A 15,177-nucleotide genomic window follows, 5' to 3' on the forward strand; every position below is an offset into this window, starting at 1 on the left:
CACACACCTATAAAGTAGTGAGTTTAGCACAGATTGCTATTGTATTACATATGTCCTTTAGTTTAGGTTAATTATATTCTCATAATTTCATCATTTGATTTATGACATTATTGTGCATCCCAATAAAACATTTGGAGTCTTCATTAGCTATTGCATTACATGTCCCTTAAATTAGGACATTTGTAACACTATAGGGTATAACAGTTTTCAGTTTTAGTACGTCTCTGCTGGTTATTTTCTGTTTCGATGATCCTATTTAGCTTCCATTTATTATTTATATATGTAACTACAACTTCATAGTTCAGACATAAACAGCATTCCAAAGGAAAATGTCTCTGTATTTTACCTGCTGTAGGGTCTGATCCTGGAGAGAGGACGAAGATGAGTGGCGAACAGCAGTTGGAGTCACTGTAGCTCTCTGCCAGGTCAAAAGTCGGTGGCTCAATGTATGCACGGCCCATATTGTCCACAATGAACTGCTGTACTGCTGGCACAAGTTTATCTGGTCTGAAGCACCGTAGGACCACCATACGCTCCATGCCCACGACTGTATGCCAGTTCCCAGGTAACACCTCATTCTGTGGATGACCAGAGTCATAAATCTGCTTCCACAGTGCAATGTTCTCCTGCACATGCTTAAATAATCCTTCAAGGCGGGAAAGTTGCGAAGCCCGGACCACTTCAGACCAGGATTTGTCTGAAAACCACTCTGGGGCCGGGTTGGGGTGTGGGTTTTCTAGAGCAACACCTCCTGTGAGGAGGAAGCGCCAGACGATGTCGTCTACTTGACATTTGCCCTGCATGATGCCAACAGTCAACAGCAAAGAAAACAGCAGCTTGTCCTTCTCAAACAAAGATCGACACACATTATAGTAAACCCGCAGAGTAAAGTGATCCAGGATGTTGGCTATGCGGGTCTGCAGGTCATCGCTGGGCACACTGTAAGCAATGGACTGCAGGTACAGGTTGATGAACCACGTCAGAGAGTACTGATACATGGGATCAATGTTTGCCAAATCTGAAATGCAGAAGAACAGAATGGACGAGTGTTCAGCAACAGGCCGGTAACCCATTCGAGTTTCATCAATCTCGTTCTCTGTCACGCTTGCAATCTTCTGTTTCTCTGAGATCTCTTCTGACAGCAGCTTAGATGAAGAAAGAACCGTAATGGCAGTCTCGTCCTCTAGGATGTTTCCTTCTGAAGAAGAGAGAACCTCCAGGATTTGGTTCTCAATCTCCTTTAGCTGTTTATTATTGGCAGCGCTTTCCAGAATCAGCTGATTTTTCTTCTCCTCGAGTTCTGGTTTCTCTTTGGCAGCGACGATCCCTAGAAGCTGATCTTCAAGTCCCAACGGAGTGATCATGAAGTTCAAAAGACAAACTTTCACTGCCACCTCTGGCAAGTAATGTGGATTCCTTAGGCCTGTCGTTATGTAGAACTGGAAGTCTCTTGAATATTCAATGGTGTTCTCCCCCAGTTTCATGTACTCCACACCCTGCTGCTTAAAAGTCTGTTTTAAGAGAACCGGCTCTAAAACCGCATCCAGTTCCTCACCAACGTTCTCCAGGAGTACAGGCGTGCCAAACTGGATGGCGTTCTCAAGGGTACGGATGTAGTTGCTGTCTGAGAGCTTGATGACAGACAGTTTATTAGCCTTGTTCATGTTTTTGATCCACTTGTTAGCTTGGCCCTGAGGGTCAATCATGAGTGGCCAACGGCGAGAGTTAGAGACAATGATTCCATTATCTGTGGAAAATGAGTCCACAGGTAACCCAGCGATCTGCCATGATCGGATCAGTACCTGATTTCCGAGAGTGTTGCTAAGTGTGAAGTCTTTTGAACACGGGACCTGCTTCCTGTTGCACAGCTCAAGCCACTGTTGCTGACACTCGACACGATAATCAACAGTGAAAGCTCCAAGATATGAGACTGTAGCCGAAGACAAAAGCACATCACCGGTCAGGTTGTTATATTTGATGCCGAGGAGCCGTGCGGCCTCTGTCCACCGGTCTTTTTCTCCTCCCAGACCACCGATTAGTTTTTCAGCTCGTACAAGTTTCTGAGAACAGAGCTCGATGTTTGCTTCTAGGTCTTTCTTCTTCTGTATCATCCCTTCGAATGTGTCATTGAGTGCCTGCAGACGATCCTCCACCTCCTTTAGCTCGGCACGTTTCACATCTAACTTCTGCATCTGCACGGCTAACTCTTCCTCTGCTTCTTTCAGTTTCTCTTTCTTTGGGGCGACAACTTTGGCCACACGCTCGTACACTTCCATGGCACGCACCCATTTGCAAAGGCCTTCGCAAGCAGAAGACACGCTTTTGATTACTGAAGGCTGAAAATCAGGGTGATCTATGAACTTTTCTCTGATTTTCTTGATGTTAGCAGGAGGTATGTTGTCCTTGTTGAATGTTTTAAGGCTCTCAAGGAACTTCATGTCACCTAGAAGCTTCTTAGATGGTCCCCAGAAGTCTTCAATCATCTTTCCTATGTAAAAAAAACAAATAAAAAGTTATCATAACAGCTAAAAACATTGACATAGTGAGCTTAGTTCTTAATATTTATACTTCTGCATTGAGTGATTGGCGTGACCCACGGAGCCTGCCTTGCGTGTAGTCTTGCATTTATACTTCTGCATGCTGTTTTTGTTGCTCTGCAATAACACTTATGAAACACTAGCTGGCAGTAGTGGGTTTTTGTGTCTCTGTTTCCGGTTTCATTGTGGGTGTTTTAATGCTACATACTGTACAAGTATCTCAAGCTAGCTCATTCAGAGGCGGAAACCGGCTGACTTGCAACAACTTTAATCATAAGGTTAATACATAGCAAAAGTTTTTATCTGGAGCTCCTACACGGGATTCACGTGTAACACGCAGTTACATTTTTTGAGAGGTGCACGTCAGCGTCAGCCATGGCAAGGGATATGCGACCGTGCAAAGGCTGCACCGGACCACGTGTGTGCACTTGAAGCAGAAGTATAAATCAGCCTTTAGATCATAAGTGATCATGCTGTACCCTAACTGCCTCAGACTTTCAAACAATGCTGTTTTTCTTATTTGCGAGACACATTTTTATACCTGATCCACCAGGGTCTTGTTTCCTCTCTGGTTTAATGCCCTTCATGACACAGATGGACTCCATGACCAGTTTGACAGGACCAGGAGGATTCTGCATGGTCTTCAGGACAGTAATATCAGCCGGCTTCAGTGTGTCCAGAGCAGCCAGAGCCGCCTCCAGTGCGGGCATTGCCTCCGCAAGATCTCCCTCACACTCATCCTACCCAACAATAAATTCATTAATCAAAAAGTGTCACAATAAACCACCCAATTCTAATGGCCTCTAACTAAGAATCATTTTTGTCAAACACCTTTTTAGCCTTGTAATACTCCTTATGTGAATTGATATATACTTATTTGGTAGCCTGTACCACAAAACTTGTGGTCTTGTGTTCTATGCGTATATTTTTGGCAATAGAAGTAGTCAAAAATACATTGTATGGGTCAAAATTATAGATATTTCTTTTATGCTTTTTCTTCCATGTACCATAAAGATAGTTTGTAAATATTCCTATTGTAAATTTATCAAATCTTATTTTTTCATTATTAATGTGCATGGCTAAGCACTTCATTCAGAAACTTTAGAGATGATTTTCTCAGAGTTTAGATTTTTCTTGGCACCCTCAGATTGCACATTTAAATAGTTGCATCTCGGCCATAAATTTCTGTTCCTAATAAACCACAAATCAATGGAAAATTGTATTTAGTTTTCAATTATGTATAAATTAAAAACTTTAAAAAAATACATTTATGAGTGTCAAAGTCACATTTACACATTTGATTAAAGGAAAAATCAACAACACAAGAAAATGATTTAGTATTGCCAAATGATTGTCAGTATTAATGTCAATTATTCACTACTTTGCTGAAGTTTTGGGTCAATAACATACTCTAAACAAGTATACAAATGTAATTGTCAATGCAGTCTATCTGATTACCTTGATCGCTTTAGCAGCAGCTGCTGCTTCATTGGCGACTTTCTCATCAGCACTGACAAGCTCTTTCTTAGCATCCACCTCCACCGTCTCTTTTTCTATCTTCACCATCATCTGATCAGTCTGTTTCGCGGTCTCGATCAGTTCTGGCTGTAGAGCTGTGAGCTCCTGCTGCATGACCGCTACCTGCATATCCCATTCACACAGCATTAACAACAACATGACTTTCAATAATGAATATTATTTATTTCACCGAGCGTGAGTGTAGAGCATTTCTATATACTGTATTTATCGAGGCCAGGATATATTATGAAACGATGGGGACAACTTTCACAGTTTCTGTCCTACCTGAGAGGAGGCAAAGTCAAGTTTCTGCAAGCCGACTAGGTAGCGATTCCTGAGCTCATTCACCTCACTGCGTTTGGAGTTGAGCAATGCTTTAAAGGTCAGGATAAGCTCCAGGTAAGAAGTAGGAGTGACATAGTTATGTCTGCGCAACTGGGAGTAATAACGCTCGGACAGCTCTCGCACACTCTCCTGGAAGGTTTTACACATGTCCACCACCCTGAGAATAAAGCAAAAACAGATAAATGTAAAACTATATTTTCTATATTTTTACTCATCTGTTAAGGTAATAAAGGGAATAAATTCTGGCTCATGGCTGTACTCTATCCTGATGTCATCTTCCAGGTCTAGATCCTCAAGGAACTTGTTGGCGACCATCTCCAGAGCGTCTTTGGGCCAGGCCTGAAACCAGTCTATGGTGCAGCAGTTGATCAGAGATGGAAACATCCTCAGACGATTACGGAAGCCTTCACCTATTGGGCTCATTGCTATTGGACACATAAGGTTTTGTATATGTTTAATTATGTGTTTGAGTAAACAGTTATGTTTAAAAAGCCCTTGGGAAATATTTGGAGAAATGTCAAAAGACATTCAACTGTATATAAATAGAAAAAATATAATATACAGTACCGAGAACTATATGAAGATTGGTTTTCACCCTGTCGATAAAGAAGTTGTACATCGAGAGTGGTGTGACGTCAATCTTTTTTCCTTCCACTTGGGCAATTCCCTGCATTTTTTCAATGATGTCTGCTCGCTCGTCTAAAGGAAAGATGTTCGGCACATCTCCTGTGTTCAGAAGCATGTTGATGTCTTCAACAAAGGCTTCATCCTTGATCTGGCTGTCGCTAAAGAGAAACGTTGTTTTCTTGCCCTCTATCCCTGATTTTAGCATCAGATGCTTCAGATTGTCCCGCCAGTCTGACATACTGTAGTTCTTGGTCAGTTCGATCTGAAACAGCTCATAGTCGTTGATGAAGGTGGCAAGTTTGGTGGCGCTTTGTCTCCCTGATCCCCAATGCCGACCAGCAGCAGGTGCCCGTTGTCTTGCTTTAGCACACGGCAGATTCGTGAGATGTGTTCGATGGCAAACTGAAACATGACGAGGTTCATGGGTGCTTTACTGATGTTATTGAATTCCCTGAGGTAGAAATCCATCACTTCTGTTAATGTGCTCAGATCTGTGATCTCGTCGTATTGTTTGTTCGCCGAGTCTGGTTTAGAGTAGTCACCAAAAAACAGGCTGCGAATGCTGTCATCTTCAACTTTACCAGACAGAGTGAGATGACCGAGAAGCTGGATAGAGGAAAAGAGATGAGTGAAAACCCCATATTAAAATCAACTAATAATAAATTTATTAGACTAGTTAATCAGCGGCGGTTAATTAACATTAATTTAAGGTGACATAGTTACACATGTTTCATGCACTTACTATAGTAATAACAATGATATTTGATAATTATGCATGATTACATATAACGAACCTTGAATCTAACCCACATTCTAACCCCAAATATATTGTAAGTAAATGTAAAGAATTAATATTACTCAGTCGTTAAATCAGTAGTTAAACTGTAGTTACCTTAAAATAGATTGTAACAAAAAATGACAACTGAAATTATATTATAAATTATTATTGGCATTTAATTTTTTGCAAGGCCAAATTACTAATAAATTAAATTACCTTGTCAAGGCTTTGCTTGAAATACGCTGATGTCCTCTCTTTAACAATGTTAAAAAATTTATTTCTGTCATCATTATCAATCAGTCGATCATAAAACACACGATACACCTCATGGATCCATAACCGAATTACTTTATCACATTCCTGATAACAAACAAAGCACAAAACTCAGATTAATTACTGTATTCATTTCACCTGTATAATATAGATATAATATATTCTATATATATATCTATATATATATATATAATATATATATATATATATATATATATATATATGTGTGTGTGTGTGTGTGTGTGTGTGTTTACCTGCATGTGTGTTGATGGACAGAGCATTACTCCCCTAATTACCCTCGCAAAATCTCGCAGGTTGAAAATATAATGAGATTTAGATGGTGTTGGGAGGAAACTTTTGATTGCATCCTTATACACTGCCATAGTAGCTTGAACCATGATTTTACCCAACCTACAACAGATGTATTGATCCATAAATATTTAATAATACATTTCAGCTTGTAGGTAATCCAAATGATCACAAGGAGGGTACAAAAATGTGAAGAAAAATGTTTTTTTAATGTGCTTGTGCTTAGGCCATTAAAAATGTGTTATTCAGGCATTTTTAAATCAGATTAAGATCACTGTAAATCAACACACCTGTAGAAAGAGGCATCAAACCCATTGCTGAAGTGCCAGTCGGTGATGGATGTGAAGATGTTACTCAGAGTCTCATCATCAAATGTGTCAATAGATAAGATGTTTAGGTGACGTGTAAATCGTCCTGCAAGAGGGGAAAGATAGATTAAATTACACAGAAGAACCTGACTATGATTTTGAGATAAGCATTAATGATCCGAGATGTGCGTTACCTGTGATGTCATTTCTCCCTCCACCAGGGGGCCCCATAGCAGACATATACAAAACATCCTCAATGTCCAACCTGGACGTGTCTTTCTTATCATACCAGTGATGATGATCGATCCACTGCCGCAGCAGTTCAATAGGCGGCTGAGCTCCGTATATCTCCTTCGCAGGCATGTTCAGATCATCTACAGGAAGTTTTACAATGCACAGTTTTTAAATTGCTGCCAGGTCACAAAATTAAAATATAAATATAACTAAAGTAAAATTCTGCTATTTTGCTTTATATAATGTCTATAAACATGTCAAAACACATTTATAATTTTAAATATTTCTTAAAAAAATAAAAATAAAAACAATGAAAATGTCCAAATGATTGTACACCCATTCAAGAGTTCACACTTAGCTAATGCTTGATACTGATTGCAGGTTTGGCATGCTGTCCCGGGAGAGAACCCTGAGCTCAGAGATACTTGAGCCCGGGGCTCCCTCTTGGTTAGTCAGTATAAAAGGGGGGCCGAGATCAGGTAGGTCTCAAGAGCTCCCCTAGTATAGGAGGGAAAGAGAAGGGAGATGGGGGGGATTCTTCAAAAATGAAGATAAGGGAGGTAAGGAAAACTGGCTATTTATGTAGGCTTTAATTATTCTGATTGGTCTGTAGTTTGATTGTTGATGTGAGACCAGCCGTGGTCAATCATAGTACATGATCCTCTCGAAATTAGTTTATAAAACTTCACTTACGTCAGATTTTGTGGAGGTATAAAACAAATGCCTCTTCCATTATAAATAGAAAATATTGCGTGAAAAATTTTACTTTCCTTTAGACATCCTTTTCACATAGAAAACAAACTTTCTCCTGCCGTCTCAAGCATTTAACATGGTTTAATATGGAATCTGATTAAATCTAACCTCCCTAAACTATTAAAAAAGATTCTTGCTATTAGTATTTTTACTTACATTTCTTTAATTTTGTGATTTTATTGTTTAATTTAAGATTTATTTAAGATGTTTTTGTATTTAAGAAGAATAGAATGGCAGACGGCGACGCAGTGGCGCAGTAGGTAGTGCTGTCGGCTCACAGCAACAATGTCGCTGGTTCGAGTCTTGGCTGGGTCAGTTGGCGTTTCTGTGTGGAGTTTGCATGTTCTCCCTGCGTTCGCGTGGGTTTCCTCCGGGTGCTCTGGTTTCCCCCACAGTCCAAAGACATGCGGTACAGGTGAATTGGGAAGGCTAAATTGTCCATAGTGTATGAGTGTGAGTGAGTGTGTATGGATGTTTCCCAGAGATGGGTTGCAGCTGGAAGGAACTGCGCTGCATAAAACATAGGCTGGATAAGTTGGCGGTTCATTCCGCTGTGGAGACCACGGATTAATAAAGGAACTAAGCCGAAAAAAGAATGAATGAATGAGAATGGCAGAGAAAACTGTAATTACGTTTGTTTTGAAATGATTTACTCAGAGTTTCAGAGCAGCTGTTCATCCTGCTACATCAAAATAAATAAAATATAAATCTTTACTAATGTAATGTCTATTTATGTATCTTTTTATCTGTGTATTTAAATAACTGCTTAGAGTTCAAATAATACAGTGGAAGTACTACTCAACTTTCAGGGTAAACCGTTCATAACTTTATAAAAGAAAAGTAGATTGCAGGGGCTCAGCTATAAAATAAATATACAGATGAAGTCAGAATTATTAGCCCTCCTGTATATTATTTCCCCTGAGACAATAAAAAAAAAATATTGCTTAAGAGGGCTAATAATATTGACCTAAAAACGGTTTTTAAAAAGTTCAAAACTGCTTTTATTCTAGCCAAAATAAAAGAAATAAGACTTTCTCCAGAAGAAAAAATATGATAGGAAATACTGTGAAAAATTCCTTGCTGGGAGGGCTAATAATTTGGACTTTAACTGCATATTACTAACAAATCTAGTTCTTACCAACATAGATAATGCACTTTTGCCAACCGGTGGGCCAAACACACCCTTGCGGCGGCGGTCCAGCTTGGACATGATGATGTCCTGGGTCTGGTTGGCAGAGGTCCGAGCAGAAAAGTTTATGCAGATAGGAGTGTAGCGCTCTTTGGGCAGAGACATCAAGAAGTTGTTGTTGATCACAGATTTGCCAGTTCCTGTGGGTCCCACTATCAGTATGGGCACTTCATGTGACAGGTATGTTCTGAGGAAGAAGAGCTGCCGTGAGGTTTCTGCCGTGGGTATGATCAGATCAGACACCTGAGAGAGAAACAGTGGAGTTATTCAGACACTGACCCTGTGAATATGTGTGATTTTCCCCATAGGTTCACTTACCACTGGTAAGCATCACTATTATCCTCCACATGTTCACTTTAAGTATATATGCTGTAACTCTTAGTTAGTATTCAGATTTATTATGTTTTTAGGTATATGCTTAAATGTAATTTTTACATTACTATTACACTATCACTATTACATTCGAAATGATTATATTTAGGCTTAAATTTTATGTTATAATTTTTTTAATACAGGTAAGTGTCGAAAAATGACAACTGAAAAGCATCAAAAACCTAACCTGAACAAAAATGGGCAGCAAATTTCATTTATTCATTCATTTTCTTTTCGGCTTAGTCCCTTTATTAATCTGGGGTCGCCACAGCGGAATGAACTGCCAACCTATCCAGCATATGTTTTGCACAGCGGATACCATTCCAGCTGCAGCCCATCACTGGTAAACACCCATACACTCCCATTCACGCACATACACTACTGAGAATTTAGCTTACCCAATTCACCTATAGCATGTCTTTGGACCTGTGGGGAAAACCAGAGCACCTGGATGAACATGGGGAGAACATGCAACTCCACATAGAAATGCCAACTGACCCAGCTGAGGCTCGAACCAGCGATCTTCTTGCTGTGAGTTGACATCGCTACCCACTGCGGCACCAAATTTTTGGAACCCAATTATGTTCAGGGTTATTTAGTCTCATCAAAATATTAATATATTTATAAAGTATAATTTGAATAATATTTTATCTTTACATTACACTACATTTGATAATTGTTAGCTGTTTTTATTTTCATTTCTGTTGTAGGTATTTTAGAAATGCATCTGAAATAAAACACAGAATTATTTTAGATTTAATTTCAAGTAACTGTTTTGACTTTGAACTTTTTCAGGTTGGTTAACTAACTTTTGCACCAGCAGGTATGACTCTGTCCTCTTTAGCAATAGATTCTGTCCAGTTGTTCCACTGACCAGGACCCTGCTTATGGAAATAGTAATCATAGACGGTTCCTGTGCGGAGAACAGAATACAAACAGACAGTAGACAAGATTCAGAAAGTTGTTGTACATGACTCTTGTCATCAGCTTTTTAATAGTGTCAATCACATTAATCTCAGTTCACAGTTTGAATTTTGGATTTGTGACCGTGGAGCACAAAAACAGTGTAAAGTTGCACAGGTGTATTTGTGGGGATAGCCAAAAACTCATTGCATGAATTTTTATTTTAATGATCGCATCCCATGAAGACATTTTGTAAATTTTCTTACTGTGAATATATCAAAGCATTACTTTTAATTAGTAATATGCACTGCATTTTGCCACCTTTTCTCAATATTTAGCTTTTAAAAGTTGTATCTCAGCCAAATATTGTCTTGCCATATCAAATGACTTATTTATTCAGCCTTTAGTTGATGTAGAAATCTCAATTTTAATTAAATGACCCTTGTGACTGGTTTTGTGTTCCACATTTGTCATGTCTTTTATAAATGAAAAGATTTTTGCTTTGAATCTGCTAAGCATTTGCAAGGACTGAGAATTATTGCATGACTTTATTGAGCCTGGAAATAACATTGGATCCCTGTCATAAAACAGTCAACAAAGAATATAATGCAGACCTCTCTCAGGGAACCCATTGTTTTTGGTGAGTTTCACGCTCATGGGTCGCGGGTGATCAGTGATTGTGCCTGTGAGGAGGTTTCGGTAGAAGGTGTCAAACTTGTTCCTGCTGTTGCCATTGATGGTTCCTCCCAAACTCCACACTACAGCGAAGAGGAACAGGGACTGAAGCCACAGGGTCATCTGCTGACTGGTCATCGATTCTGCTCCTTCCTGAAAAATCTCATCTGCACACATGAACACAAATCATGTAAGACAGATTTAAAAAGATTACTATTATTGAAAAATAACTGTGTAATGTAACTGCGTGCATATACCCAGCAGACAGGTATACAGGCGCATCAGACTGTAAGCCAGGTGAATGGGTGACGTCTGAACTAAGAATCCGCACTCGTGGTAAATAAAGTCCAAGCAAGGTTGAACCAGCCAGTTGAAGAGATCAGCAATCTTTGACAAAACACACAGGTCATTGTTTATTATTTTATTAGCATACATTAAAGCCTGGTTTATACTTCTGTGTTGAATCAGAATCAGAAAGAGCTTTATTGCCAGGTATGTTCACACATATGAGGAATTTGTTTTGGTGACAGAGCTTCTACAGTGCAATAGAATTACAGAGTCAGTACAAAAAACAGATAATAAATATATTTAAAAAATAGAAGTAAGTAGAGAGTGCAAATATACATATTGACAAGTGTATGTAGAGCTATATTACTATATACAAAACTATATGTGCAGCTGTTATGTGCAAATTGGCATGTAAAGTGTGTTGTTAAATAAGTGTATATGTGTATAAAAGTGTATAGCAAGTAGTGATGTTGGTTCCACAGTTACTATCATCAAGTGTTCATGAGATGGATTGCCTGAGGGAAGAAACAGTTTCTGTGTCGGGCTTTTCTGGTATGCAGTGCTCTGTAGCGTCGACCAGAAGGTAATAGCTCAAAGAGGCAGTGTGCTGGGTGTGAGAGGTCCAGAGTGATTTTAGGTGCCCTTCTGCTCACTCTGGCTAAGTACAGTTCTTGAAGAGAAGGGAGGGTTGTACCAATAATATGCTTGTCTTCGAAGGTCAGATTTGGTAGCTGAGCAAAACCAGAAAGTTATTGACGTGCAGATGTCTGATTCAATGATGAGTGATCGTCACATAGCAGACACCGCTGTGAGCATTTATACTTCTGCATTCAGTCTGTGTTGCTCTGTAATAACACCTACAATATACTAATAGGGTTTTTATGTTCTACTGTGTCAAGTTTCTTGTTTTGATTTTACAACAGAAATGTATGTGATGCTACTGGAGACGTAGCTCAAACACATTCATTCAAGGGAAAAAACGGGAACTGGCAAATTTAATCATAAAGCAAACAAAACAAAAGTACACAGCAACATTATCTTAATGTTTTGTCTTGTTTCTAGTGTAAATATCTACAAATTCTTAAATCAAGAAGTAATTTTTCTAGACAAGCAAAAAATATAGTCTTGTTTTAAGAAATAATATGCCAAAATTACGTGGGTTTTTCCTTAAAATAAGCTAAATAATCTGCCAATGGGGTTAGCAAAATAATGTTTTTCTTTTGACATAAGATAATTTTGCTTAGTCTGTTGGAAGATAATTTTGGTTGATTTAAGGAAAAACTATTATGTCTTAAATATATTATTTACTAAAACAAGACAAATATGTTTGGCTTGTCTTGAAAATGATTCTAGATTTAGGAATATTTATAAATGTGTAGTAAAAATAAGACAAAAAAAATCTAAGTAAGAAATAATTTTTTTGCCATGCATCCATATGTAGCCCTCCAAGGGACTTGTTAAATACTCACGCTCCCTCAGCTCAACCCACAATCTCCACTGCTACCAAGCTGACCAATCACAGCTCTTTCTCTCTGTGTCACCACAATGTGTACATTTTTGAGAGGTGCGCGTCAGAGTAATATGAAGTATATGTGACTGTGCGAAGGCTTTGCACACACTTATCACAGAAGAATAATTTGGCCTTATGTCATGTGTCATCCCTTACTAACCAGTGTTCTGTGTTCATCTGCCAAGCTTTCAGGTAATGTGTTCATGTAGGAGTCTCTCAGAGGTGTCCAGCCCAACTGATGCGGCTCCATGTAGATCATACCGCATCTAAACACAACACACACTCTCATTCTAAAGCCTGGAGCTAGTATGATGCTGCTCAAAATAATCTCTGATGCTCACTGCTCAGCAAGGCTGCGTTTATTTGCAGAAAATAAAAGAGCGATACAGTCACATATTATTACAATATTATATCTTTTATGTTAATGAAAGGCCAAATGATTACTCAGAAGTCATTTAAAGAGGCTGATTTAAGGCTCATGTGCTGCTTTCTACCTTTGTGTAAATATTAATAGATTTGTTTCAGGATACTTTGATAAATGTCTGTCACTTTCAAATGAATGGGTTGTATTTCCATCTGTACTGTGTTCTATTAGTGTTAGTTGTTTACCTGCTTACAGTAGCTGGTGACGCCTGCTCCAGATCAGCAGGCTCAAAGATCAGACTCATTTTTGGACTCATCTGAATGATCTCACCACTCATCAGACACAGCTGTTTAACAGTAAAGCAGTAAACTGTAAGCCCTTTAGAAGTGTGCACTGCAGCATAAAAATGTAAACGTACTGTACCTTCTTGTTATCGTCCAAAACGGTGTTCATGTTCTCAATCCAGACTGCGTCAATGGGCCCGTCGAAGATGATCCACTGGCGGTCGTCTGTGGTGCACTGGGCCTGTTGTCTGAATGAAGTGGCCAAAACACCATCTGACCACTCGTGACTCACTGGATCAAAACAGCCGTACAGCTGACCCATAGTGACCGCCTTCGGGTTTATGATGCGGAAATCTACTGCAAACTCTTCTATCAGTCCTTCTATATACAGACAAATAACAAACACACAACATACTAGACTCTGTTTTCATGTCACTTCAATCATTTATTCTTGTTTTTTTTATATTCTTGCTAATTTTATATATAATCGACTGTTCAAAACGTTTTTTAAAGTCTCTGAAGCTCAATAAAGATACTATTATTGAAAATGACATAAATATAAAACACTTCATTCATTCAATCATTCATTTTCCTTTGGCTTAGTCCCTTATTAATCAGGGGTCGCCACAGCAGAATGAACCACCAACTATTCTGGCCTTCCAGGCGCAACCCAGTACTGGGAAACACCCATACACTCTCACATTCACTACACTACGGCCAATTTTGTTTACAAATTCACCTATACTACACGTGTTTGGACTGTGGGGGAAACCGGAGCACCCGGTGGAAACCCACGCCAACACGGGGAGAACATGCAAACTCTATACAGAAATGCCAACTGTGTCACATCTGTTGCAGTGCCCTCTTTTGGACACCTGAGGGCACTAGCTTGTTTTGTAGTTGAATTTTTCCTATAATCCTTTGCTGTTTTCTTGTTTGTTAATTTAGCCCTGTCCTTATAAACCCTTTTGTCTTGTGTTTTAAGCCTGTGAGATTTCAGCAACGATTCTGTCATCTGAGACAAATTTGGGAAATCCTAAAAGATTGCTGAAATCCTAGACTTAAATCTGTGATCTGTGATAACGACCTAATGCCCGTTATGATCAGATTTTTCCTCTGGTGAATTTTGGCAGTGTCAGAAGATTTCAGACACTTTCCTGCAGTGTGACAACAGCTGCGATGAGCGTCAATCCAAGAACCAATAGGAGCACCAAATCTGATGATGCAATTTGTGCAACAATTTAAATGACTGCGGGGAAATGTCAGAACAGTTTTTATCTTCCTGGTTTTATTATTGAGACACGCTGTGTGCAAAATAGCTGCTACAGATTGTTTGCGTTTGCTGTGAGAAATCATTTCAGAACACGGGATAGTGAAAGTGTCACAGATGGATGACGTCAAACTCTGGGGGGGTTTTCTTCCGTGCTTGGTGCATCTTTATAGTCGTTCAGTCTGACATTATGACAGCTGAGATCTTACAGTGTGACATGGGAGCCATGTTCATGCAGTCTGACATGCTTCAATCGTTCAGGATTATAAAAAAAATGCACAGTGTGAGCCGGCCTTTAGTTGCCTTAGGATTTTGTTTGTCCCTCATGGCTGATATGTTTGTTTGATGATCGAGTTTTGTATTTGCTTATTTTTGGATTCTTGATTGTTTTTGTTAGCACTCCCGCCCTGTTTTGTATTTGCTTATTTTTGGGTTTTTGTCAGTTCTTTTGTCTGGACTCATTTCTAGATTTTTGTATCTTGCTTGTAGATCCTGTGCAAGAGTGGGATTATCCGTTGTTTATTTCTGTTAAAATAAATTGCTGCGCATGGATTTTTTTGTTTTGTGATTATCCATCTCATTACAAACTGGCCCAGCCGGGTCTCAAACCAGTGACCTTCTTGATGTGGTGACAGTGCTA

General features: G+C 39.2%; 1 protein-coding gene across 1 annotated transcript in view; it reads right to left on the bottom strand.

Moving 5' to 3' along the window:
* The window catches only part of dnah3 (dynein axonemal heavy chain 3), a 51,562-nt gene that overhangs the window by 11,635 nt on the left and 24,750 nt on the right, over nucleotides 1-15,177 (bottom strand). Inside the window, 18 exon segments of the mRNA XM_056451232.1 lie at nucleotides 347-2,488; nucleotides 3,079-3,277; nucleotides 3,996-4,178; nucleotides 4,341-4,557; nucleotides 4,660-4,825; nucleotides 4,968-5,354; nucleotides 5,357-5,633; nucleotides 6,022-6,165; nucleotides 6,333-6,489; nucleotides 6,678-6,801; nucleotides 6,890-7,069; nucleotides 8,802-9,114; nucleotides 10,053-10,156; nucleotides 10,761-10,988; nucleotides 11,079-11,208; nucleotides 12,780-12,885; nucleotides 13,229-13,329; nucleotides 13,407-13,648. Of these exon segments, the coding sequence (XP_056307207.1) occupies nucleotides 347-2,488; nucleotides 3,079-3,277; nucleotides 3,996-4,178; nucleotides 4,341-4,557; nucleotides 4,660-4,825; nucleotides 4,968-5,354; nucleotides 5,357-5,633; nucleotides 6,022-6,165; nucleotides 6,333-6,489; nucleotides 6,678-6,801; nucleotides 6,890-7,069; nucleotides 8,802-9,114; nucleotides 10,053-10,156; nucleotides 10,761-10,988; nucleotides 11,079-11,208; nucleotides 12,780-12,885; nucleotides 13,229-13,329; nucleotides 13,407-13,648 (5,400 nt within the window).

This window comes from Danio aesculapii, chromosome 24 (assembly GCF_903798145.1).
Source record: "Danio aesculapii chromosome 24, fDanAes4.1, whole genome shotgun sequence".
NCBI classification, from domain to species: Eukaryota; Metazoa; Chordata; class Actinopteri; order Cypriniformes; family Danionidae; genus Danio; species Danio aesculapii.